The sequence below is a fragment of the Tiliqua scincoides genome, chromosome 4, assembly GCF_035046505.1.
Source record: "Tiliqua scincoides isolate rTilSci1 chromosome 4, rTilSci1.hap2, whole genome shotgun sequence".
Taxonomy (NCBI): Eukaryota; Metazoa; Chordata; class Lepidosauria; order Squamata; family Scincidae; genus Tiliqua; species Tiliqua scincoides.
Genome location: NC_089824.1, coordinates 80,092,783 through 80,116,395, shown reverse-complemented (window position 1 = coordinate 80,116,395; position 23,613 = coordinate 80,092,783). Strand labels below are relative to the sequence as shown.

Here is a 23,613-nt window from a genome sequence, read left to right as displayed (position 1 = left end):
CTGGCAGTGAGACCAGCAACAAAACATGACAAACGGTGACAGAGCTCCAGTGTGCACTTTCTGTGCACTCCCAAAGCACCTCCCATCCGCCTTGAGCCTCTTACAGTTGTTTACAGCATCATATCTAGCTTCCCAATCAGGAAATAATTAGCGATGACATCACCAGTTACTTCTGGTGGTACTTCCAATAGATGGCCCATGAAAAGTGGTAGAGCAAAGAACAAACTTTCAGAAATGCTGAATTAGTCATTAAGTTCTAGCTGGGTAGATAATTATCACTGTGTACTGCCAAACATTGACTTAGAACAGGGGTGCTCACACTTTTTTCGCTCGAGAGCTACTTTGAAACCCAGCAAGGCCAGGAGATCTACCAGAGTTTTTTTTACAATGTTCGCGCCATCATAACATATAACATTTATGTGTACAATGTATGTTGGTGTACCTTGAGCCCCACTGAGTATAACAGGACTTACTCCTGAGTAGACATGCCTAGGATTAGGCTGTGAGGCTGCAATCCTAGCCACACTTTCCTGGGAGTAAGCCCCATTGAGTACAATGGGCCTTACTCCCGGCGTTTCCTCCCAGTGGCACCTAAAGGGGGGGGGTCGGCACTCCGCGATCTACTCACTTTGCCTCGCAATCTACTGGTAGATCACGATCCACCTATTGAGCACCCCTGACTTAGAATCTTGTCTACTAAAAGCTATGAAAACTGGTGAGTTCCAAGGGGCAGCCATTTTGTAGTACTAGAAAGTACAAGCAGCTTCAAAATTTTGACCAGCACTTGCAACGCATTCATGTACAAAATAGAAATGCACAGCTCTCCAGTGTTATGACATAACAGTGGTGAAACATGTCACATTCTCCTCTTGTGCAGAAAGGAAAATGAAGCTCCAAACCAATTATTATTTTAACGGGGCAGCACTGAATGTGTGCCAAATTCAGACACAATCCCAAAATTCCAGAACAGTGAAGATACCAGTCAAAAATCTCAAAAGGTGGAATGCACAAAGACTGAAATGTATAGCTATCAGCGTAGCCAATGACACCACTACCTCTCCCACCAAGCTCAAAGGTGTTAAACACACACTCATCTTCTCACCCTTTGCTGAATACAAGAAGCATGGATAATATTCAGCAGAGAAAGAATGCAAGCCAGCAGACTATTTTGTTCAACTGATGCCTTGAATGGATAATCAAATTTTATTAACAGAATACTTAAGTCACAGTCTGCAAATTTTGAGAACACCATCCAGATTACTATACTTAAAATATAATGGTCTTCAAACATCAATTTAGTAAATTTAGTAAGAGCAAAATGTGAACTGGCAAATGTGAACACTAAGCATTAAAGTTAATTTTTCAACAAAAAAATTCAGAAATAATCAAGTGACGCCAAGTACAGGTGCAACCTATTCATCCACAGATTTTTTATCTGCTTATTTGTCTCAACCTGAATGGGGTGGGGGAACTGAAAGTAGCATACACTTTTGCCTCCTTTGCCTGCACTGGCCTCTACTCCATTTCCAGGCAGCCCAAAATACTGCAAAAAGGCTCTGCCTTAAACAGGCAGGGAAATAGCCCTGGGGCCATGGAAGAGGTTCCTCTTGCAAAGGAACAGTAACACTCTTGGAGCCCCTGAGCCAGCCAAGAGCCTGAAGACGGGAAGGGTGGGCAGAAAACCTCTGTAGCCAGAGCACATGCAGCAAGGTGGAGCGCTCTCTCTCTCTCGCACACACACACAAGCACACAGGCAGGTGCAGTAGCAACAGAGGGTATTGCTTTAAAAAACCCAGGCAGTGTTTGCAAATCCCCCCCCCCATGGTGCAGGCTCTCCGTGCTCCAGCCTACAGAAACAAAACAGCCTAGCAAGGCTACAATCCTCTCTACTTACTTCTGAGTAGAAAGGCATAGGACTGGACTCTTAAAAGCTCAGCATCCCACCTGTGAAAGAAGCAGGACAGCTGGCTGGGGGGGCTGAGTACAGAGGAGAGGGGAATGATAACGGCTGCCTTAGTTTGTGCATAACTCTATAGAATTTAGCACAACTTGTTTTTTGTTAATGGCGCAGAGTCACGGAACGGAACTAATGCAGATAAATAGGCTCCACCTGTATAGGCATTTTAGATTACTTCAAACTCAGTGGTAAATGACTATAAACGCACTAGTGTCTTTGGCTCCAATATACATCCCAGCACATCAAGCAATACATATTATATGATGAAAGGAAGAAATAAAAATTGACAGCTGACTTGAACCTCCCAAGGTACTATTTGAACCAGATTACGGTTTTAAAAAAATCTGATTTTTTCAAACAAGGAAATGGCTTTAAGGTGTTCTATACCTTGCTTCAAACCTTCCCTTTTACTATTAAATCCAATATTTTAAATTAATACAGTATGCATATTTTAATAATCCATATTAATTCAATTTGAGACCAAGAAAAGTTTAAATTATGAAGTCTTATATGTAGTTTTGAATTCTTATAATTTCAAGTTACGAGTGGTTAATAATTACTATTACATTCCCAGTTGGAATTTGCTTAAGATCACATGCCTGGAAACAAAATTCAGCTCTGCATTTCACTCTAAATCGGAAAGAGTTTATGGAGTTCAAGGGAAAAGGCGCCACACAACTCAAGAATAAAACTGTTAATGTTTTTACTGTCATTTTAGAACTCATTTTTTGTATACAATCAAATATGGGAGCAGAAGAGCACACTTCTGCTATACAGTTTGTAAGCTGTCGACCAGACACCTTCATGAAACAGTCAAACCTTGTATCCAGCTTTACTCAAGAAATTCAACGCATTTTTCCATCCATGATTGGGTTTGCAAATGGTGGGAAAATTCCTACAATTTATGCAGATGAGGCTCAATTTGTAACCATTTGAACTAGCATTCCAGAGTTACCCATCTACCTACCATCACCAGATCTGCTGACTCACGCTACTAAATTTATATTGCAATCCAAAAAGGGGATGATGAATGCTAAAGTGAGCAAACAATCCATACTTCACAAGTACTGCTGCTGTAGAAATCTCTTATTTGACACATATGCAAGAACATGTGGGATCTCAGACTGTGCGCTTTAGGTCAAACAGCAGCAGCAATTTTTAAAAAAAAACTATACTGCTAAAAGCAGTTACACCTGCTTGTGCCTTTAGAATACTAGCTACACAAAATGCGACTCAGTGCTTCATGAGAAGTTCAACATGCATACTAAAAATAGCTGCATACATGTAGCAAACAATGAGATTGATGACTCTGGGTAATAGATAGGAAAATGCATAAAGACCTTTTTATATGACAGGATACAATCAGAATAGGGTAGAAACTACATATTTGCATTTCTGACAAAAAAATCCAAAACAAAAAAGCGTGCAAATGACAGATCAGCATCATGAAGAGACTCTAAAGGCACATTTCAGATAGCACAATGATTCTTAAAAGTTTCTTAAAAAGGAACAAGAAGTGCATTTTCAGCAATGTTCTCTGAACACAACTCAAATGCTTAGTCCAAATGTTTCATAGTATTCTTCTCAGTCAATATGGCTTCTCAGCACAACTCCCAATTCAAGCAAAACAAGAGGGAGGGGTTGGATGGCTGGGTTAATAAAGGCTGACTGTACTAATATTTACTCGTCAGATCCTACTGATCTCTTCTGTGCCCTTTTGCGGGGCAACCGCCGTGGTGAAGCTTTGTCTGAAGGAGAAAAGAAAAAGCAGTTATCCAAGGTTATCAGTCAACTAAAACTTTAAAAAAGACTATACACCAACTCAGACTATCATGCAAGAGGCAGATCTAAAAGAACCTTATGTGCTTTCTTTGGTTCTGTACATGCCTATGCATTCCTAAAAGAATACAAGACCAAAACATTCAATCTCAGCTGTTATGGGCAATGGATGGAATGGATGGACTTTAACAAGATGCTTGTGCAGTTCACAGAGAAAAAAGAATAATAGTGCACTATTTTGCACAATTGCTTCAAGGAGTAAGATAACATTATGCCACAATTTCCCCTATGGTTCAGGATAGTAAAACCTAAAAATCATCTGTGTTCACAAGCTTAAAGTTCAATATTCAGAATTATAACTCACACTGTAGAAAGAATGCCAAGTTTTAAGTTGGTAAAATTCCAAGCAAATTAGTGGAAGAGTTCAGATGCAACACTAAACCATGATTAATCCATGGTTTACCACTCCTGGTTCAAAAGAAACCAGGATTATTTGTTGCATTTAAACTAAAAACTATTGCCCTAACCAGAGTTTGTTAACAGGCAAGAGAGAGACTAACTGAATGTAAATAAGAAGCAGGAACTCCTACTTCCTATTAACATCCAGTTAAGTCTCCTCTCTGTAGCGTGCAGGTTGGTTGCCTGCGCCTTCAGTCCTTCAGTGAAACAAGAATGTTAAGCAAGCAACACCCATGCTACAAGCATTATTACAGCAAAACAAAAAAACTGTAGTGGAGTACTTGGGGTGATGCTATTTATACAGGTTGAATCTCAGTATCCACAAGGATTCCATTCCCAAAACCCATGCAGGTATCAAAAATTGCATTAAAGGAAGTATTTTAAAAAATCCCTTTGCTCAGCAATTTAAAACCAGCCTTGCTTTCCTTAGTACTGCACTACAGACGCAGCAGGCAATCAGTCTCTCTCCAGGTGCTTAGAAAGGCTTCACTCCCAGGCAGTGATCCCTCCCTTTATGGGGAAAGAATGCAAAGAGGAGGTGATAATCACTTCCAGGCTGCATTTTTTCACATACTCAGGGGGAAGATAGGTGTCACCTGCCTCAGAGTGAAGCTGTTCAAAGCAACTGGAGAGAAAGATTGACTGATTATCTGCCATTGTTATAAGGGTAAGTGAGGTGATTGTTAAAGGATGTTTTACTTTAAAGGGCTCTTATCATATTGAGATAAAACCATGGGTGAAAATTCTGTTGATAATCTGTGGATAACATGTATAGGGTCATCCATATCCATATCCATGGTTTCCATATCTGTGGTAAAATTGGAATGGAACGCCCATGGATACTGGGGGTGCCTGTACTGTCAGGGACCTACTTTTTTTGTTATCCAGAAATATTATCCAATGTTTTCTTTGGAAAATTAGATATGAAAGTAGGAAGCCCAAAAATCCTTTTTAAAGAATGACAACTTGTTCAAGGCTTATTAGCCCAATATTTTGATCATCTTAAGACTGCATAAAGCTCAGTTATCCTATTTCATCAACAATAGTAAGTGAATATACCAGAAAGCTAATATCACTTTAATTAAATTAGAAATGGTTTTATCAGCGTACATATACTAGAAGAATAAAAATACACAGCAAGACAGTTATTTCTCTGGGGCAGTAACATACTCTGGCTCAAGATGTACAGTTCAGAAATACAATAGGCAAAGGCTAAGAAAGTACAGTGGTGCCTCGCATAACGAAATTAATCCATTCCGCGACTCCTTTCGTTATGCGAGTTTTTCGTTTTGCGAAGGGTGCCTTACTAGGGTGAACGGGATCATAAAGTGACATGAAGATCCGCCCCTTACTAGGGTGAACGGGATCATAAACAGACATGAAGATCCCCCCCCCTTAAGACAAACCAAAACAAAACAAAAATTCGTTATGCGAAGCAAAAGTCATAAAAATTCGTTGTGCGAGTTACCAAACTTCGCACAATGCTTTCGTTCTGCGGATTTTTTGCTGCGCGGGGCATTCGTTATGCGAGGTACCACTGTAGTAGAAACTGAAAATTTGACAAATGAAACAGCTGTAATAAAAAAATCCCTGCTAAAATTCCCCAGCTAAGCAAGCAAGAGGCACTTTTTCGAGTGGTGTTCTTATAGGGTAGAGCAACTGTTTTTTTTTCATCCCAGCACAGTGCCTTTTCTAGTGACAGTTTGGTGGTGGTGTTCTGCATCTTTTTAGATTGCAAGCCCTTTTGGGACAGGGAGCCATTTAATTATTTTATTTTGCCTGTAAACCACTTTGTGAACTTTGTTGAAAAGCAGAATACTTTTATTCTTATTATTCATGGCAAATACTTCAGTTTTAAGACAAGGTTACAAGCCAGTATGTGCAATACCTCTTTTTAAAAACCAACTCTTTAAGAAAAACATACTACCACCAAATTAGGCTCCTTGCTCCAACGTACATATACTTTTACCTGAAATCAACAACACAAACCCAACATCCTGCAGTTGGGTGACTCACGGAGGCCTCCTCAAAGTAAGGGAATGTTTGTTCCCTTACCTCAGAGCTGCATTGCCCTTATGTCAGTGCTGGAAAGAACTGACATAAGGGGTTAGGATTGTGCCCTAAAGGGAACAATTTTGAAAGTCTACAATTTGAGCAATTTCTTGCTCAAGAGCACTGAATGAGAATTCTGGCTATTCCACCATTTTGCACAAACTTACACAAAAATAATGTGGCCGAAATGTGACATGAATCTATGATTATGTTTAGTATAGTCCCAATTAAGTGTTTACTGACATTCTGCCCCATTTGTTACACTTCGACAATTGAGTGGGTAGACTCAATTCTTTCCTCCTTGCTGCTTTTCTTAGTCGTACAGACTTCTTGCTGTTTCCCATCCTGACAAGACAGACCCTGTCAAAGACCCAATTTCAAGTCTTACACAAATCAATTACATTTACTGTGTAATAGATGGAGGCGTTCTTAAATATTTTTATTTTTTTTGCAGATGGTGTTACCTGCCCCAGGAGGAAAGTGCAGAAAACAGTATTCTGTTTTTATTCCAAGGGCACATTTTTATAAATTATAATTGCTTCAAAAGTGTACTAGGTAGGGGACAGGTGGTATAGTGTAAGAAGATGCGCCACAGTCATTACCTATTCACTCCCCCAGTCTAGCCCCCCCTTTTTTGCAGATTTCCCAGTTTATTTTTCACAGAATTCAGGGTTTTCGCTTGTTTACTAATAAGTTCAGAAAGTTGTGTTATGTGTTACCTCATTATCACCAAACACTCACACCTCTAACAACAGGTGGACAGAAAGATGGCAAGCCCTTAATACTTCTGTCATTCCTCAAAAGAGAGAGATCCTGCATGGTCCATACTAGTAAACACAGGGTGAACCAAAATTAGGTGGACAGTAGGTGGAATAGGCTTTGTTTTGGGGTTATACTATAATTTATTAAATTTTCAGTGCCTTTGTATTGTATTATTGTATACAATAAAATTTATTTGTAAATGTAATAATTGTTTATCAAAGTTTAATTGTATTAGTAAATATAACGTATATGTAATCTCAAAATGAATGTTATAATTTATTGTCCACCTACTTTTGGTTCACCCTGTATATATTATGTAATTCAAACAATAGCCAGAATGAACTACTAAGATACAATATTATGAATATTTAGCATATTTAGCAAAATTTAGTATCCAAAAGTGTAAACAGAATAATTATGTTAGTATGAACACCACTTGCCCAAAACTATGCAATTTATCAAGTGGAGCTGAATGTGGCCTTTTCATAACCAAAGATTAAATCCTCAAAAAGTTGGTGTGGTAAGTTATTTTAAACACCACATGCAGTTATTTGAAGTTTACAAAACACCACACATAGGAATGTGCTCCATGTAGAAGCAACTAATTAGTGCACAAATAATTTCAGCACCCTCAGACTGATAAAGATTCTCACCTCTTCTACTCTGCACTGAAGCCACAGGAAAAGCAAAACAGAAGAGACAGCAAGGATGTTAGAAAAATAAAAGTCTACAAACATTTAAAGAGATCTAATGTCATACGAATGGACTTGTTTCTGAGTTATGGATAGAAGCCATCAGAATTTAGGTCTCTTTCTCAGGGCTCCCTTGGCACCCCACCTCCAAAGACGACCCAGGATACAGTATTGTTAATCATACAATTACAGTTTTGTCTTCACTCATTAGTACAAATAGATTCAGTCATTTTAAACAATGAGGAACATTCAACTAATTTTACTCCAGGCTTCTTCAGAATCACATGCAATCTCAGTTTTAGGTGGGGGATTATTAAAGAAAATTAAAAGCAATTTACTAGTAAAAAGGGACCTCTTATGGAATACTCTGAAAGAGGAAGAACACTTTTGAACATGTACAAAAGCTAAATTCAATAGCAATTCAATTCACTTCTATTCTGAAAATTTTCTATAACTTGTTCGTTTTATGAACTGGATCCAATGCCTACAAACATTTCAGTTATGGGATTACCAGTCTATGAAAGCTTTAATACTTACTAATCTGATTTAAAGTTTCTTGAGGAATCCAACTCATGTCAACGTCGTTCTGATTTGATGTCCCCATTTCTACTTTTTGAGCTGGTCTTTTTCTCTGGAAGCATTAAACACAAAGTTTATTTCATAAGGGATGATGTTTCCTTCTTTAAATTTCCTTCTCTAACAATGGCAATTTCAATACACACCATACTTCAGGAGGTACAATAAAGCTGGTATTAGGTGCATACAGTGTACAGAAGCAATGTTCAAGTATGTTCCCTGGACCACATTAACTGAAAAAGCAGTTTTTCATAAAAGCTACACTCTTTAATAAACTTTTATAATATTTGTTCAAAAGTATATAGTCTCTCACAGGCAGATAAAAGAGCTAAGACCCAAGATGTGATAAGTTTCAATGCAACACAGAAAATCTTGCTGTCCTTAGCAATTTTGTTTAATCAGCAGCATACTGAACCATCACCGTAGCAACATCTAACATTATATTCCTATGCACTTGTATTAAGAGGGAAAGTACAGTACTGAATTAAACTGTATTATGAATTAAACATATTTATGCGAGTATATCATATTGGGAAGATGAAATCCAGGCATAACATCTGGATTTTGATTTCTACAAGATCTCATTTGTATCAACATAAGGAAGGATTTGCATCTTTAGTGACTTCACACAGTCCATAATTGATTTAAGTGTTACAGATGTGTCTTACGATACATTGAGGACCCACTCCTATGCATGTCTACTCAGAGGTAGGTCACATTGAATTGAATGCGGCTTACTCCCAAGAGAACATACATAGGATTACAGCCCAAGACTCAAATCCACATGCAAGATATTCCAAATCGGCTTTGGAAACACCCTCTGCGTCCCAAGAGAATAAGAAATAGGGCCTGTATCCTAAAATCAGGAAAGAAATGCAGAGCCAATTACTCACCTTCCTAGATTCTAACAGCTGGTGTAGACCAACAATTACAAGCAGGCCAAGTCCAGCAAGGAACACGTACATAAATATCCTTATTTAGGAAGAAAGGCAGAAAGTCTAGTAAGTTTTAATTTATTTAAACATAGACAACTATAAAAATTACAACTGAACATCTTTACCAGATTAAGTAGACAATTGATGTCCTAAACACACACACACACACACACAAAGATCCTCCCAAGAATATTTTATGACATATTGCTATGGATTCTCCCCAAGATAGCAACTGCCTTTAACTCAGGTATCTTCCTGAAGTGCGAGTAATACAGCTATACATCAAAACACAAAAATCACCCCTTATCTTGCATAGGTAGAGTAGCTAGAGTTACTTTAATAAGTAAGCAAACGGGATGTTTAAATCTTACGTTTCACCATCAAGTCCATCTTCTTTTTCAATAACTGTAACAGTTTGATTGAACACAGCATCTTGAAAGAAGTTCCCCTAAAATGAAATATTCATGGGCGTTAACACCTGCCAAAGATATTACATTCAAATGCAGTAGGTATAAGCTCAGGTTAGAAAGAGGAACCCTCTTTAATTTTTGGCAAACACCATTAGGATGCAGCAAGGATGCAGGTAGCACTTACACTATTGTAAGCTCCCAGGAATAAACAACTTGATCTTTCTCTGCTTCCTACTATTCTGCATTTCTCCCAACAATTAACACTCATGCTGCAGATCATGATTTAACATCTTTGATGACTTACAGACCTAGATTTAAATGCATATTAAAAGCCTTAATAAAAGCAGTGTGTGCACATGAAATAGAAAACGCCAGAAGTGGAAAATGTGCCTTACAGCCAAAATCCAAAATTATGAACACTGGGCATGATAACTTTTAGACACAATTACAATACAACTGGAGATTTCTGACAGAAAGCAGCTTTCTGACTTGAGGGGGGAAGGCACAGAAAGGCACATTACTCTTGATTTTTGGTCCAACCTCCTGATTTTTGAAATGGGCTATGCCAGATGCAAGGGAGGGCACCAGGATGAGGTCTCTTGTTATCTGGTGTGCTCCCTGGGGCATTTGGTGGGCCGCTGTGAGATTCAGGAAGCTGGACTAGATGGGCCTATGGCCTGATCCAGTGGAGCTGTTCTTATGTTCTTATGATGTCCCTCCCTTAAAAAAACCAGCTCCAGACAATAATGTACATCTACAGGAACAGACAAATAAAGCATTACTACTGGGGAGGGGGAAGAAAGTAATTGGAAAACACAGGCTTTTAAAGATTCATTGTACCTTACTACCATATATGCCTGGTTCACAAAATTACATACGCTCAAACTTGATTCAGAAGCAAAAGCTCCACCCTACAATGCTTCTTCCTAAAACCACCCACCTCGAAGTATCATCCAGGAATGTGTATCATCTTGCTAAGGGTTTGAAGGCTACAGATAACTTGTAGAATAGCTACCAGAGTCCTAACAGGGTTAAGATGAACTAACTTACTGGGCATCACTTGCATGTTGCTGGATAACATTTCAACAAGAGTCACATTTGACATTAATTAAAAAATAAGCCAAACCCAGACAACCACTCACATTTTGGTCTTTGTAATTTAGATTGATTACTAGTCCAAAGGGACGACCACCCATAGGCTCTGCAGGAATGAAAGAATATTCAAATGTGGCTTGTCTCTGCGGTGGAACAACCATATTCAGTGGAAGAGCAGTGAAATTCTGAATGAAGAACTGATAGTCTTGAGGGTACCGGAAAGATGCATCTAGAGATTCCACAACGAAGTCTTCTGTACCCTTGTTGGTAAAGCCTACCAAAAACTTTACAATGTTGTTTGCTGGAAAATCTAGGAAAAAAACACACACCCAAATAGGAAAGATTAGGACAGAGTTTTATGTACAACTTACAAAATATTTTACGTATGTCTGTAAATTACAACAGCATAAAATGAACTGTGCTGGCCTCATGTAGAAAGTAGCCATGTTTTACCTTCTCCTTTCACAAATAAGATGGTTGTATCAGCATTTGGTGATGCTTTGGGTTCTCCTGATAGGTCGTCTTCTTCTTTCTCTTCTGTCTAATACAAGAGAATGTTTTTGAAAAGCCTATGATGAATAGTGAAGTAATGAATGTCCAAACACTAAGAGCATGATTGCAAATTTCCCCATCAGATTTTCCATATGGACACACAGACTCGCCAATAAGCACTAGGGATATCTTAAGATGAATTACTAGCAGAGCTAGTAACTGCTCATATAACATAAAATGTAATTTTATTCATGATTTTATTCACCATGTTTATGTATAATTTATTGCTTGTATATATTTTATATTCATATATTTTGTATATTGTGAATTTTATATAATGATGCTTCATTCTGCCATATGATTAAATAAATAGAACTAGCAGAGCAGGAACAGGAGGGAATATTAGAACATACAGTAGTAGCGAGGGCTAAAAAGAAACATTTCTGATCTCTACCAGACTGCATCAACTTAAGGAGTAACTGGAAGCTTGGGACCATTCTGCGGCTGCTATCCATGTTTTAGAAAGATGCAGCACGCAGTCTAATCCAACTTCACGCACTCCAACTATAACAAAGGGACAGCAATTGCCTAGCACACTTCAAGTATTAACTCTAACATGTATGAAATTCAGGCTGCAATTATATATAAATTTACATAGGAATAATGTCTTATTGAACTCAACGGGATTTACTTCTGAGTAGATGTAAACAGAATTGTGCCATTACAGCATTTTCTTTAAAACTAAATTTTAGCAACCTTAACTATTCAGTGAAGTAGGTTTTCCAAAATATTTGCAATGACCTAACTTAATTGGGATTGATATACCATATTTATTTAAACTCTCCCAAGGGTATCATGCAAGTTTCATAGTACTGACTAAGGGTACAATCCTATCCAACTTTCCAGCACTGATGCAGCCCCGCCAACAGATCTGCTGTACCTGCCGGGGAGGTATTCAAGAGGACTTCTCAAGGTAAGGGAACATTTGTTCCCGTACTTCAGGGCTATACTGGCTTTGGAAAGTTGGATAGGATTGGATCCTAAATATCAATATACTTTTTCAGTAGCTAGGAGTAATTGAACTGAAATATGTACTTGATTAAAAGGAGGAAAATCAAATCAATAGAGCATTTAATGTGGTTTCATGCAAATCTTTAGCTACAGAAAATGTTCTGCACTGTGTCACTACAATTATTCATAATCCCTATCAATATCTATATAAAAAAAGAACCAGCAGGCACGCTACTTCTGTCCTATAGGGTTCCACTTGGAAGTACCCTGACTTTCTGGATACATGTTTTATATCTATTTCCCCCCCCCCCCCACTATCCCCAGCTGGGAGAGACAGAACAGCTAGGTGAACGCAGCAAAATTGGTTAGACTTACATTATCCATCTCTGTTCTTTAGCAGAGGAATAAAATAAGACCAGCAACTGACTCTCTTATTCTTTAACAGGGAGAGAATGAATTAAAATCAACACTCAGTTTTCATAGTAAGGCTATGGTGGCCAACTGAGTACCAAAATCCATGCATTATTCAAGACCCGCATGGTCCAACATGCAGCCCTCGGGGTGGCATGAAGCCCCCCAATTCCCCCTGGGCTGGTGCTGTACCAGTGCGGCCTGCAGTCTGGCTAGCAGGCCCACCCGGCTCAAGCTGTCAAGTGCCTTCGCACTCATCAGTTCCAGCAAGGCAAGGCATACTGGTGACTTTTCAGTCCTCCTGCTATGCCATTCCAGTTTCTCTTTTGCAGAAGCTGAATGGTGCAGCAGGGAGATTAAAAAGCCCCACTGTACCATCCACCGCCGTCTCTGTGCTTGTGTCCTGAGGCAGGCTCAGAATATGGAAGTAATTGTCATCACATCACCATCAATCACTTCCAGGTTGATCCAGCTGGGGATCATGCAAGGGTTATGCAGCGCCATGGCTGCCAAAAGTTTGGCCATCTTGTTCTAGATCTAGTGTTTAGCTCCACATCTGGGAAAGAGAAAGAATCACCATGTGTGCTACGGATGCTAATGGCAGCTACCAATCCAGACATCTCTGATCTAGGGGCTGGAAGCATGATACCAACACCTTCTTATGTGCTCTAGGAATGGGAAGAGGATGAGGAGAGGTTCAGATGACTGAATCATGTAATGACCAACGTACCAGCCCAATTTGCAAAGCTATTAGAAAGTACTGTTCATGTTATGAAACAAAACAAGGCAGTGGGTCCTCTTTAACCACAAATTTGGAACCTGCGGATCTGACCCACTATGGGTTCAGAACCCTCATCTGGAGGACCCACAGAGGACCTCCTGGATACAACCAGAGGTCGTGTCCAGGCGTCCTTCTGAGTCACGGGGTGTGCGCGTGTGGCCTTCCCTCACCTCAGAATGCCTGCTGGAATTGTCTGCCAGAAGGCTCTGGTAGGCATTCTGGGTCACAGGGAAGCCACTCCCCCGCAATTCAGAAAACAGGTCAGACCTCAGATTTCATTATCTGTGGTTTTTAGCATCCATGGGGATTCCAGGAGCTGAACCTCCACGGATGCCAAAAACCAACCTGTAAGCTGCATATAAGAACACTTTCACATGATCAATGTTTCACTTACAGCACAATCCTAACTTGCGCTGGAAACAGGCAGGCCTGGAAGCCTACACTGCATCCAGTGCAAGATTGGGGCCAGCATTGACTCAGTCAGAGGTAAGGGAAAACTCTTCCTCTTACCCCGGGTAAGCCACCACAGCCCCAATGGGTCTCCTTGGACCACATCGCCTCAAGAGGTAACCCAAGTCTGAGGAGAACAGAGCAGCTTGGAGTTACTCCACACTACTTGATGAATGGGGTTGGGATCCAGCATAACTCTTGGGTTCCAGTCTTATACTGAAACACTGGAAGGATAAGTGTCCCCTACTATTATTCAATGGATTGAGGACTTTTAACTTATACTTTAAACATATAGTTTGTAAACTGCAACTACATATGGATATATTTTGGAAGACTTTTTTAGAAACTTATGCATCGATTGCTTATTAATACATTTTTAATCTTTATGCATTCTAATGTATTTTCCCCTTTTCTTTTTTTCCTTTTTAAAATTTTTACTCATTAATAAAGAAAGGGGAAGATTGTGCACCGAGTCACAGATTTTTCAAAACGCACAACTCTTCCCATCCTATCTCCCCCACAACTAGGCCAGAAGGTTGTTCTCATACACATACACTTTCTCCAGTAAATATAATGCCATTTTTCTCCTCTACATCCACCCATTTTGTAGACTGGGTGGTTGGCAACCTTCAGTCTCGAAAGACTATGGTATAAGCCTACACCACCCAGTATTCCCGGGCGGTCTCCCATCCAAGTACTAACCAGGCCTGACGCTGCTTAGCTTCCAAGATCGGGCATCTGCAGGGTAACAGTTGCTGCTGGTAACGGATTGGGTATGTGGCTTGTTTTTTCTTTAACTGAAATATTGATCTATGTTATGAGCTATTTATAGGTCATACAATTCAAACATTTTCTATGTTTGTGGGAATAGGAGATATCAAATATCTGCCTTAAAGATGGTGGTCCTGGGCAACATTAAGGTACAGAAAAGATAATGGTAGATATACCAATTCTGTGGGTTCATCTTCTTCAACTTCAGCTTCATCATCTTCATCTTCAACTACTGTATCTTCTATTGCTTCCTCATCTTCAGTGGCATCCTGGGCAGCAACAAGCAAGCTAGAACCTGAATGTAATACAAGTGAAAAATTATAAAAAACTGCTTTTCATAAAGTTGACAAGTTCTTATACTGTTGCACTTCAAAAATAAAACAATCCAATTAGACTACTAAACCACATAACTAATCTATTGTAAAAGCATCAATGAACTACTTCCGTGCCAACACTGTAAGAGACCATAAAAAGCTGACACTTACTTTACACAGATACTTTAGTCTAAAAGCTCTGTGTAAAAGAATCCATGAAGTGCTTTATGAAAACCAGAGCAATCAGCAAGATTACTGCTTTCAGTTTTGCATCCAAGATTTCAGAAGGTATCATGCATATTTAGACAAAACCATCTGACCAGATATTCAAATACACAAACACAGGTTCAAGAAACAAAACTAATGTGGTAAATGTTGACAAGCTGGTATCATCTGTGTAAACTTTCTATCTTTGAGGTTCACAAAGCTCAACATAAAAATTCCAAGACGGAAGCTATGGATTCAGGTTACTGAAAACCTTTGTTATGCTATTTTCTAGGAGTACTACTCGCAATATACATCTACCAAATGAGTACCTGTATAGCTAACTATAACACTGTGGTGACAGAACACTGAACTCTTCAGTGGCATTAAAGCCGTACTGAATATCCAAATTTAAAGCTACTATTAATCATACTATACAGAAGTTTACTGTTCGAGACTTTTCTCTAAAAATACTAGTTCGTTCTATACTTGCATAATAATGCAGCAGTCAACATATGGTTCTAAAACCAGATACTAACTTCCCTTGTTTATTACAATGTTAATATTTTCCATTTTATTTATTATATATGCAGGTACTGCAAGATACAGCAACTTGCAGCTCCATCTCCAATACCAGATATTTATTAATGTATCAGAACAATTTTACTTTTACATTTCAAAATTCTGTCACTACAATTTATATACAATATTGCATATATTTTAGTCTGCCCCCACTTGCCCATAAGTCGATTTCACAGATAAGTCGAGGGCAGGTTTTGAGCCCCAAATCATGGAATTTTCTATGACCCTCGAATAAGTCGGGGGTTAAACTTAGGGGGGTCTGACTATAATTTTGTTTGATTTTACCTGAAGCCAGATCTTGAAAAATAACCTTCCAGTAATTGTTACATAAAAACTGTACAGTTTCTTATTAAAAATACAATAAAAGATCATAAAATGCATTTTTGACATTAAGTTTTAAAATTCTGGTCTTCACAACATTTGTGTAAACACTGTCAGAATAAGTGCCTGTAAACAGTATACCAGTGGAACCATCAATCAAATCCTTCTTTAAGCTGCCTGGTGTGTTAAGCCAGATTCCACATATAACGTGCAGTATAAAACACGTAATTGGGAGTGTGCAGTTCAGTTCACAGCAAGGAGACAAGCAACAAGGACTGAGCTGCGCACAGTTGCAACCCTCTTTACTCAGAAGCAGACCCACTGCTTTCCAAGGGTGTTATTCTTAAGTAATGGCGCATTGCAGTCTGGGACTTCATTTCAGATGGAAATAAGGATCACATCCTGGGGTTTTAAAAACCAGACCCCTAAACTTGGGTGTGTGCGTGCGTGTGAAATTCTTTACAAATGACTTGCCAGGAATGTTCTGAGGCAGCAGCAAAAGAAAAGGAGACATTTCCCTTCTCCAAACTGTAAGGGAGACAAAGGGATTTCTGGGAATTGTGGGGAGGCTTTGTGGGAGTATGTGCTGCACTTCCATAGCAGCAGCCCATACAGACTACAATTCCCAGAAGCGCCTTCACTTCTCTTCCTATCTGGAGGCTAAAATGGCTGCCTCCAAATACCGTAATTACTGGTAAAAATTCTCTTTTCTCCACCTGCTTCCTGCTTCTCAGCCCATTTCCACACCTGCCCGCCCCACTTCACCAGACAGCTGCTGAGCTTCCATAAGCTTCCCAGAAGCTCCCAGAGGACCCCGCCCCACTCACTGCATTGACCCGGGTATAAGTCGACTCAGGATCTCAGACTCTATTTTCAGGCATAAATTTTTCAACCTATAGGCGAATATAGTCTTGCAGCTCTAGCAGAAGTTTTAGGCAGTAGAGGGTGGAGTTAAGTCTAAGGGAGTCAGCACACTCTCACCAAGTTACACAATCACAGCACTGTACTGTGAATAAAACTATTTTGCAATGAATGAAACAGCTAAAATAGTTTTAGGACACTTCCTCCAAAAAAGGACAATGCAAACAGGGTAGGAGAAAGAATCTCAGATTCTCTTTCCCCTTCATGATGAGGGAAGATCTCAGTCTTTCACTAACCAGAATTCAGACATTGCAGTACAATTCAAATGATTTCAACAGTTTTTCATTTAACTACTAACGCAGAATTTGTTAGAACAGTCCCTTAAATTATAATCATCCTAATGCTAAATGGCAGAATCACACTAAAATTTAAGGAAAGAAATAGTTGAAGGAAATATGCAAAATATTTTATTAACTTCCCCAACTGGCCTCAATAGTTTGATACACTATAAATACTTTTGGGCAGAGCATTCGTTATTATTTCCTTAAAAGAGGAATAGTGGTAAAGACAACTGAAATATAAACAGGCCACCCAAACTTTCCAAGTAATAGTATACTTTCCAAATGTCTTTGATCTTGCCAGTGTATTTTAGAAAGAATGATGTGGCATCGTGCTGCAGAAAAGGACATTTCTCATAGAACAGAACGTAGTCAGCATTGGTTATGGCAGCCAGGCACTGCCCCAAGCCAAAGGTTATTTTAAATGTATTAGTATTGTATTACTACATAGTAGGTTGTTTCCCCAAGTAATACAAGCACACCACGCTTATCTTCCCTGTCTCTTATTTTCTAGGGAAGACCCCCTCCCCTAAGACTCACTCCTGAAGATCAGAGAACCCTTGAGAACACAACGGTTGGAGATGTAAACTGCTGCTATGGAAAAAGTTACCAAAAATGCATGAAAGTAGGAGCACAGTTATTTTTAGACTTTGTTGCTTCACAAGTTATAAACTGCTTTGATTAGGAAAATGGAAGGAACTACACAAAGAAGCAGGCACAGAAGGATGCAACTGGCAAAAGCAAGACTGAAACTTCAGGCACTGAAATGCACCAACATTTTACAAGGTCACTAGCATTTACTAGCTGCCACATTTTACCAGCTGCAGAGACAGAGGCTCTGGGTCAGTTACCCATACACTGGTTATGTGCAGACTAAAACACTTTTCATGGCACTGTCTTTAAAAACACTTGGAAGCTTCAATAGATGCAGAACACTACTGCCAGAATGCTCTTGTGGGCAAAGCAGCTGGAAGTATATTATATGTCCTTTTTTTCCCCCCAACTCTTATCTACTCTTCTAATTGTGAGTTTTCAATTGTGTTTTGTATGCTTAAACAATTTTGTTTTACTTGTGATTTTATTTAATCTTATTTGTTTTTTAAACTGCTTGAAATTTTAAATGAAAAGTGGAATGTAAATTCAGTTCTAAAGTCCATACCATGTATTTTATGTAGACTATGTAGAGACTAAAGAGACTCAACTAGATGCAATCTTTTCCCCACTTCCAATATGAACCTTCTTATATTCTTAGGATGTGGAGCCACCTCTGAAGAGGTCATGAGCAAGTTATATGCTGAAATAGGTATTGAACTGTATTCTACAAAGAATATCTAGAAGAATGGATTAAAGCACCATAGGGAACAAAGCTGCAACCCTATACACATTTAGATGGTAGTAAATTTCATTAAACGCAGCAGGACTTAGTCTACTCAGTGAGGAGACATGCATAGGATTCACTCCTATATTGTGAATCTGGACTTCCTCAGTTCATATCTTTGCCATGAATTCATTAGCCTTCAGGAAGCCATTCCCCCCTAAGCCTCAGCTGCAGTATGGGAATGCTACTGGCCTTATAGGGTTGTTGCAAGGATAACATGAAGTTACATTTACCACTTGGAAAAGTTATTCACATGCTAACCATCACCACCACCACCACCACCACCAAGAATATTCACATACCATTTTCCAATACAAATTAGTTCACAAAAGTTTAAAAAATAAATGGTTCCATGTCCCCAAAGGAGTCACTATCTAAAAAGGGATGCAAGAGACACCAGCAATGGCCACTGGAAAAGATACTGTGCTGGGGTGAAAAAGGACAACTGCTTTCCCCTTGCTAAATATAAAACATATGACCTACATATGATACCAACATCTTTGGTCCTTCTGTTGAAATGTAACTGTTTCAAATTCAGAACTCTTCCAAAACACATGCAATATCACAATAATTGTTTACACAGAAATATTTGTACTGTTTAGAAAAAGTAGACTGCACCCTACCAAGTCTGAAAAGATGCACAATGAAAAACACAGCATGCTCACCTAGAGCACCACTATGTGTGTTATTATACTCTGCATTAAGCAAATATTCTGCATACTAGCTAAGATTAGGCAGGTTAGTAGTTACATGCCCCTGAAACTCTGCTCACACTTGTGTGCATGTTGAGTCATATATCCAACATCCGACACTTCCATTCAGACAAAAATATATACTTCCACCAACACGGTTTGAAAGATCAAGAAAATCTACGCTACCTGATAATTAATCCCCAGAAAAGCACACACAACCCAAGAGAAGGTCTACCAGGTACAAAGCTGATCAGTTGTATGGCCAAGCTCCTACCTTTCAATAAAGCACAAGAAAAAAAAACAGCAAACAGTCACAAGAAAGCACTGCAATACAACAATGCTTCTGCTGGGCGTGAAGAGCTGAACAGAGACTATAGCCAACCACACACATGTGCTCTAGGGTCAACTGAACACAGGATAGTAATTTGGTCCAGTTCAACAAACTCTCTTAAGTAGATCCCATCAGAGATTCTCACATTCAGCAAGGCATCTGTTGGTCATAAATACTTGGATGTTCAAATAAAACTACTATGTTTTGTAACACTTGAAATCAGTTTCTTACATAAGCTCTAGCCTTCACATACACACAACAGACATATTAAAGAACTGAGCTGTCATTAGGCAGCTGTTGGTTTTCATAAATTGCAATCAGGGCTTTGATACAACATACATGCATCTCACTTGAACCAGCAGATATTAGCTAATTCCTCCATCAGAAACAGAGAGAGAAAGAAGGACAACTAGGTAACTTGTAATAGTATTTGACAGCAGTGCTACAAGACTAATATCATAAAAATTTGAAATGCTTCACTTCCCTCAGCTACCTGCTACAACTTCTCTCTCTTTTTAAAGCAAAAGAGGCAGGCTTTGTAACGCATTTGCACAGACAGTTATCATAAATGACTAGATGATAAATGACTTCTAGTTGAGTTGCTAGATGGTCTTCCTTGCCTCCTCTGAGGACTTATCAATAAAGTCCTCAGAGGAGGCAAGGAAGACCACCCAGCAATTCTGACCACCAAGCCCAGTAAAGAGGAACTACAGTACTTGTGAGTTTGGTGAGAGAGAAGCAATCATAGCAGCAGCACTGGGCTGCGGTACTACAACATGTCATCGTGACCAAGCAAGGGCTTTAAGGATGCCAGTACCATCGCAATGAAAGGCAGCCCCTAGGAACTAGCATATGTCATACATTAATTCCTCCACAGTGGAATTAGGCCAGGGGTGTCAAACTCATTTCATACAGAGGGCCGAATGGCATTCATGCTACCTGCTGAGGGCTGGAAGTGATATTGTCAGGCAGAGAGTATTGTCATTAAACAGGTCATAACCAAAAATAAGCACTTTTTCTCACTTAAGAATTCATTAGCTGCAAATGACAGAAGAGAAAATACATAAATCTCTATCATTTTTCAAGATATGGGAGAGCCCAATTCTTTGGCAGGCTGCCCTTTCAGCAGTAACACTTCAGCACTGCTCTGCAGGTGAGAGCCTGAGGGCTGGATAAAAAGCTTCTGTGGGCTGCATCCAGCCCCTGAGCCTTATGTTTAACACACCTGAATTAGGGGCTCATTAACTATCAATGGTGCCCAACATTTTCCACCTGCACACCATCTGGCAGCCTATTCCTATAAACCGCACACCTCATTTTACCAAAATATTTGTAATTACCATGGTTAATTCATAGTTGATAGTTCTTAGTTAATAAGTTTAACTATATTAATGTTATAGTTAGTCTGTGTACTTGTTTATTATCAGATATGGATCAGTGCTTGTAAACATAAATTTGAAATGTATAATATAGCATTAATACAGTATAATATACTTATTAATAAGTACATTATACTATAATATACTTATTAATTAATAAGTTTATTAATACTTATAGCTTATATTATACTACAATGTACATTAGTAAGTATATTATACTGTAGGTATACTATAAAATACTATAAGTATAATATGCATTAATTAATGTATATTACACTATATTAATGCTAAGTTATACACTTCAAATTTATGTTTTCAAGTACTGATCCATATCTGATAATACACCAACTGATGGCTGGAAACGAGCAGTTGGTGGGGCTTCTGCATGCAGCCAGCCCAGCAAGGTATCCTAAGACAACCCTGCCTTCGCCTGCCATCATTCGGTCCTTACTCAAGCACCCCAAGGTCCTGGCAAGCCCCCCCTGGGGCTCACGCACACCCCAGGCCGAGAACCGCTGGCCTGCGTGGAGCCACCAGGCAGTACGTGGCCGAGAGTGGGTGTGAGGCAGAGCCGCGAGGCTGCACTGCACTGACACGTCACCCCGAGAGGGAGCCCCCCGCCCGCCCCATGCCCAGCCACAGGCAGGCACCGGTCCCGCCAACGCCCCAGCCAAAAAGTTCCGCGAATCACGTCACGCGCCGCTCCCGTTTCGAAAATTCAAGCGCCCGTTGCCCGCAACGGCCGCGACAGAGACAGAAAGGCGCGCGCCTAACGCCTCCCTCACACAGACTGCCCCCTCCCCTCACCTGGGCCTCGCCCGACGCTGCCGAGGAGCAGGGCGGCCGGGAAGGCCAGCAGCGCGAGCAGCAGCAGCTGGGACGGAGACCTCCTCATGGCAGCGGCACGACTGGCACCCTGGGCAGCTGCTACGACTTTTCCCTGCCGCTACGCAAATGGCGAGAGGCTTCCATCCGGCCCTGGTCCCGCCTTCCCAGCGCTACGGCACCCTCGCGTCACTCCCCCCTCACGCCGGCCCTGACTCCGCCTTCTCCTCCTTTCCCCGCCACATAGAGGACGTGGCTTCCCCTGGAAGGAGAAGGGTGGTCATGTGGCTCTTCTTTGCCACTCACGACGCACGCGCCTAGCCTCAAGTGCGCATGTGCAGCAGCTCTTTTACGGCTCGGCTGTAAAACACCTATACTGCAATTCTCACAGACGGCGGTTCCACTCCCCCCTCCCGAGAGGCTGAGTCTAAGGCTCATGCGTAGATCTTGGTAGCCGTGCTGGGCAGGCTATCGCTCACTCCAGGTGTCTGAGGCGCATGCGTGGAATGAAACTCCGAAGAGTGGGGCTGAGCTCGCCTTGCGTTGCTTCAGCTGCTGGCAAGAAAGTCACAGGCCAATCCTATACACCCTTACATGGGAGTAAGCCCCATTGAATCTAATGGGACTTACTTCTGAGTAGACATGCAGGGATTGGGCTCTCATAGGCATAAAGAAGCATTTGCTTTACTTGGTCACCTTCACTCATTCATATATATGTATATATATGTATATTGTGTGGGCGTGTATGTATATATATATATACACACACGGAACGGTTGGCAACCTTTAGTCTCGAAAGACTATGGTATCGTGCTCTGAATGGTGGTTCTGGAACAGCGTCTAGTGTGGCTGAAAAGGCCGATTCGGGAGTGACAATCCCTTCCACACCGGGAGCAAGTGCAGTCTGTCCCTGGTCTGTCTCCCTGGCTATGGGCCTTCCTTCTTTGCCTCTGCCACAGACTGTTGGCCAAGTGTCTCTTCAAACTGGGAAAGGCCATGCTGCACAGCCTGCCTCCAAGAGGCCAGGGTTTCCCACTTGTTGAGGTCCAATCCTAAGGCCTTCAGATCCCTCTTGCAGATGTCCTTGTATCGCAGCTGTGGTCTACCTGTAGGGCGCTTTCTTTGCACGAGTTCACCATAGAGGAGATCCTTTGGGATCCGGCCATCATCCATTCTCACGACATGACCGACATGACCGAGCCAACGCAGTCGTCTGTTTCAGCAGTGCATACATGCTAGGGATTCCAGCTCGTTCCAGGACTGTGTTGTTTGGAACTTTGTCCTGCCAGGTGATGCCGAGGATGCGTCGGAGGCAGCGCATGTGGAAAGCGTTCAGTTTCCTCTCCTGTTGTGAGCGAAGAGTCCATGACTCGCTGCAGTACAGAAGTGTACTCAGGACGCAAGCTCTGTAGACCTGGATCTTGGTATGTTCTGTCAGCTTCTTGTTGGACCAGACTCTCTTTGTGAGTCTGGAAAACGTGGTAGCTGCTTTACCGATGCGCTTGTTTAGCTCGGTATCGAGAGAAAGAGTGTCGAAGATCGTTGAACCAAGGTACACAAAATCATGGACAACCTCCAGTTCATGCGCAGAGATTGTAATGCAGGGAGGTGAGTCCACATCCTGAACCATGGCCTGTGTTTTCTTCAGGCTGATTGTCAGTCCAAAATCTTGGCAGGCCTTGCTAAAACGATCCATGAGCTGCTGGAGATCTTTGGCAGAGTGGGTAGTGACAGCTGCATCATCGGCAAAGAGGA

At 40.6% G+C, this 23,613-nt stretch overlaps 1 protein-coding gene across 2 annotated transcripts; it reads right to left on the bottom strand.

Annotated features, from left to right (window-relative positions):
• Positions 1-2,638: 2,638 nt before the first annotated feature.
• On the bottom strand, positions 2,639-22,063 carry SSR1 (signal sequence receptor subunit 1). 2 transcript variants are annotated; one of them, XM_066625174.1, is made up of 9 exons: positions 21,841-22,063; positions 14,810-14,928; positions 11,171-11,258; positions 10,765-11,027; positions 9,584-9,660; positions 9,171-9,249; positions 8,239-8,332; positions 7,663-7,677; positions 2,639-3,705 (listed from the first exon to the last, which is right to left on the bottom strand). In XM_066625174.1, exons 1-9 carry the CDS (start codon positions 21,926-21,928, stop codon positions 3,638-3,640), a joined length of 891 nt encoding a protein of 296 aa, XP_066481271.1. In that variant the 5' UTR covers positions 21,929-22,063; the 3' UTR covers positions 2,639-3,637. The 2 variants fall into 2 exon arrangements, with proteins under 2 accessions (XP_066481271.1, XP_066481272.1); XM_066625175.1 differs by lacking the exon at positions 7,663-7,677.
• Positions 22,064-23,613: the final 1,550 nt, after the last annotated feature.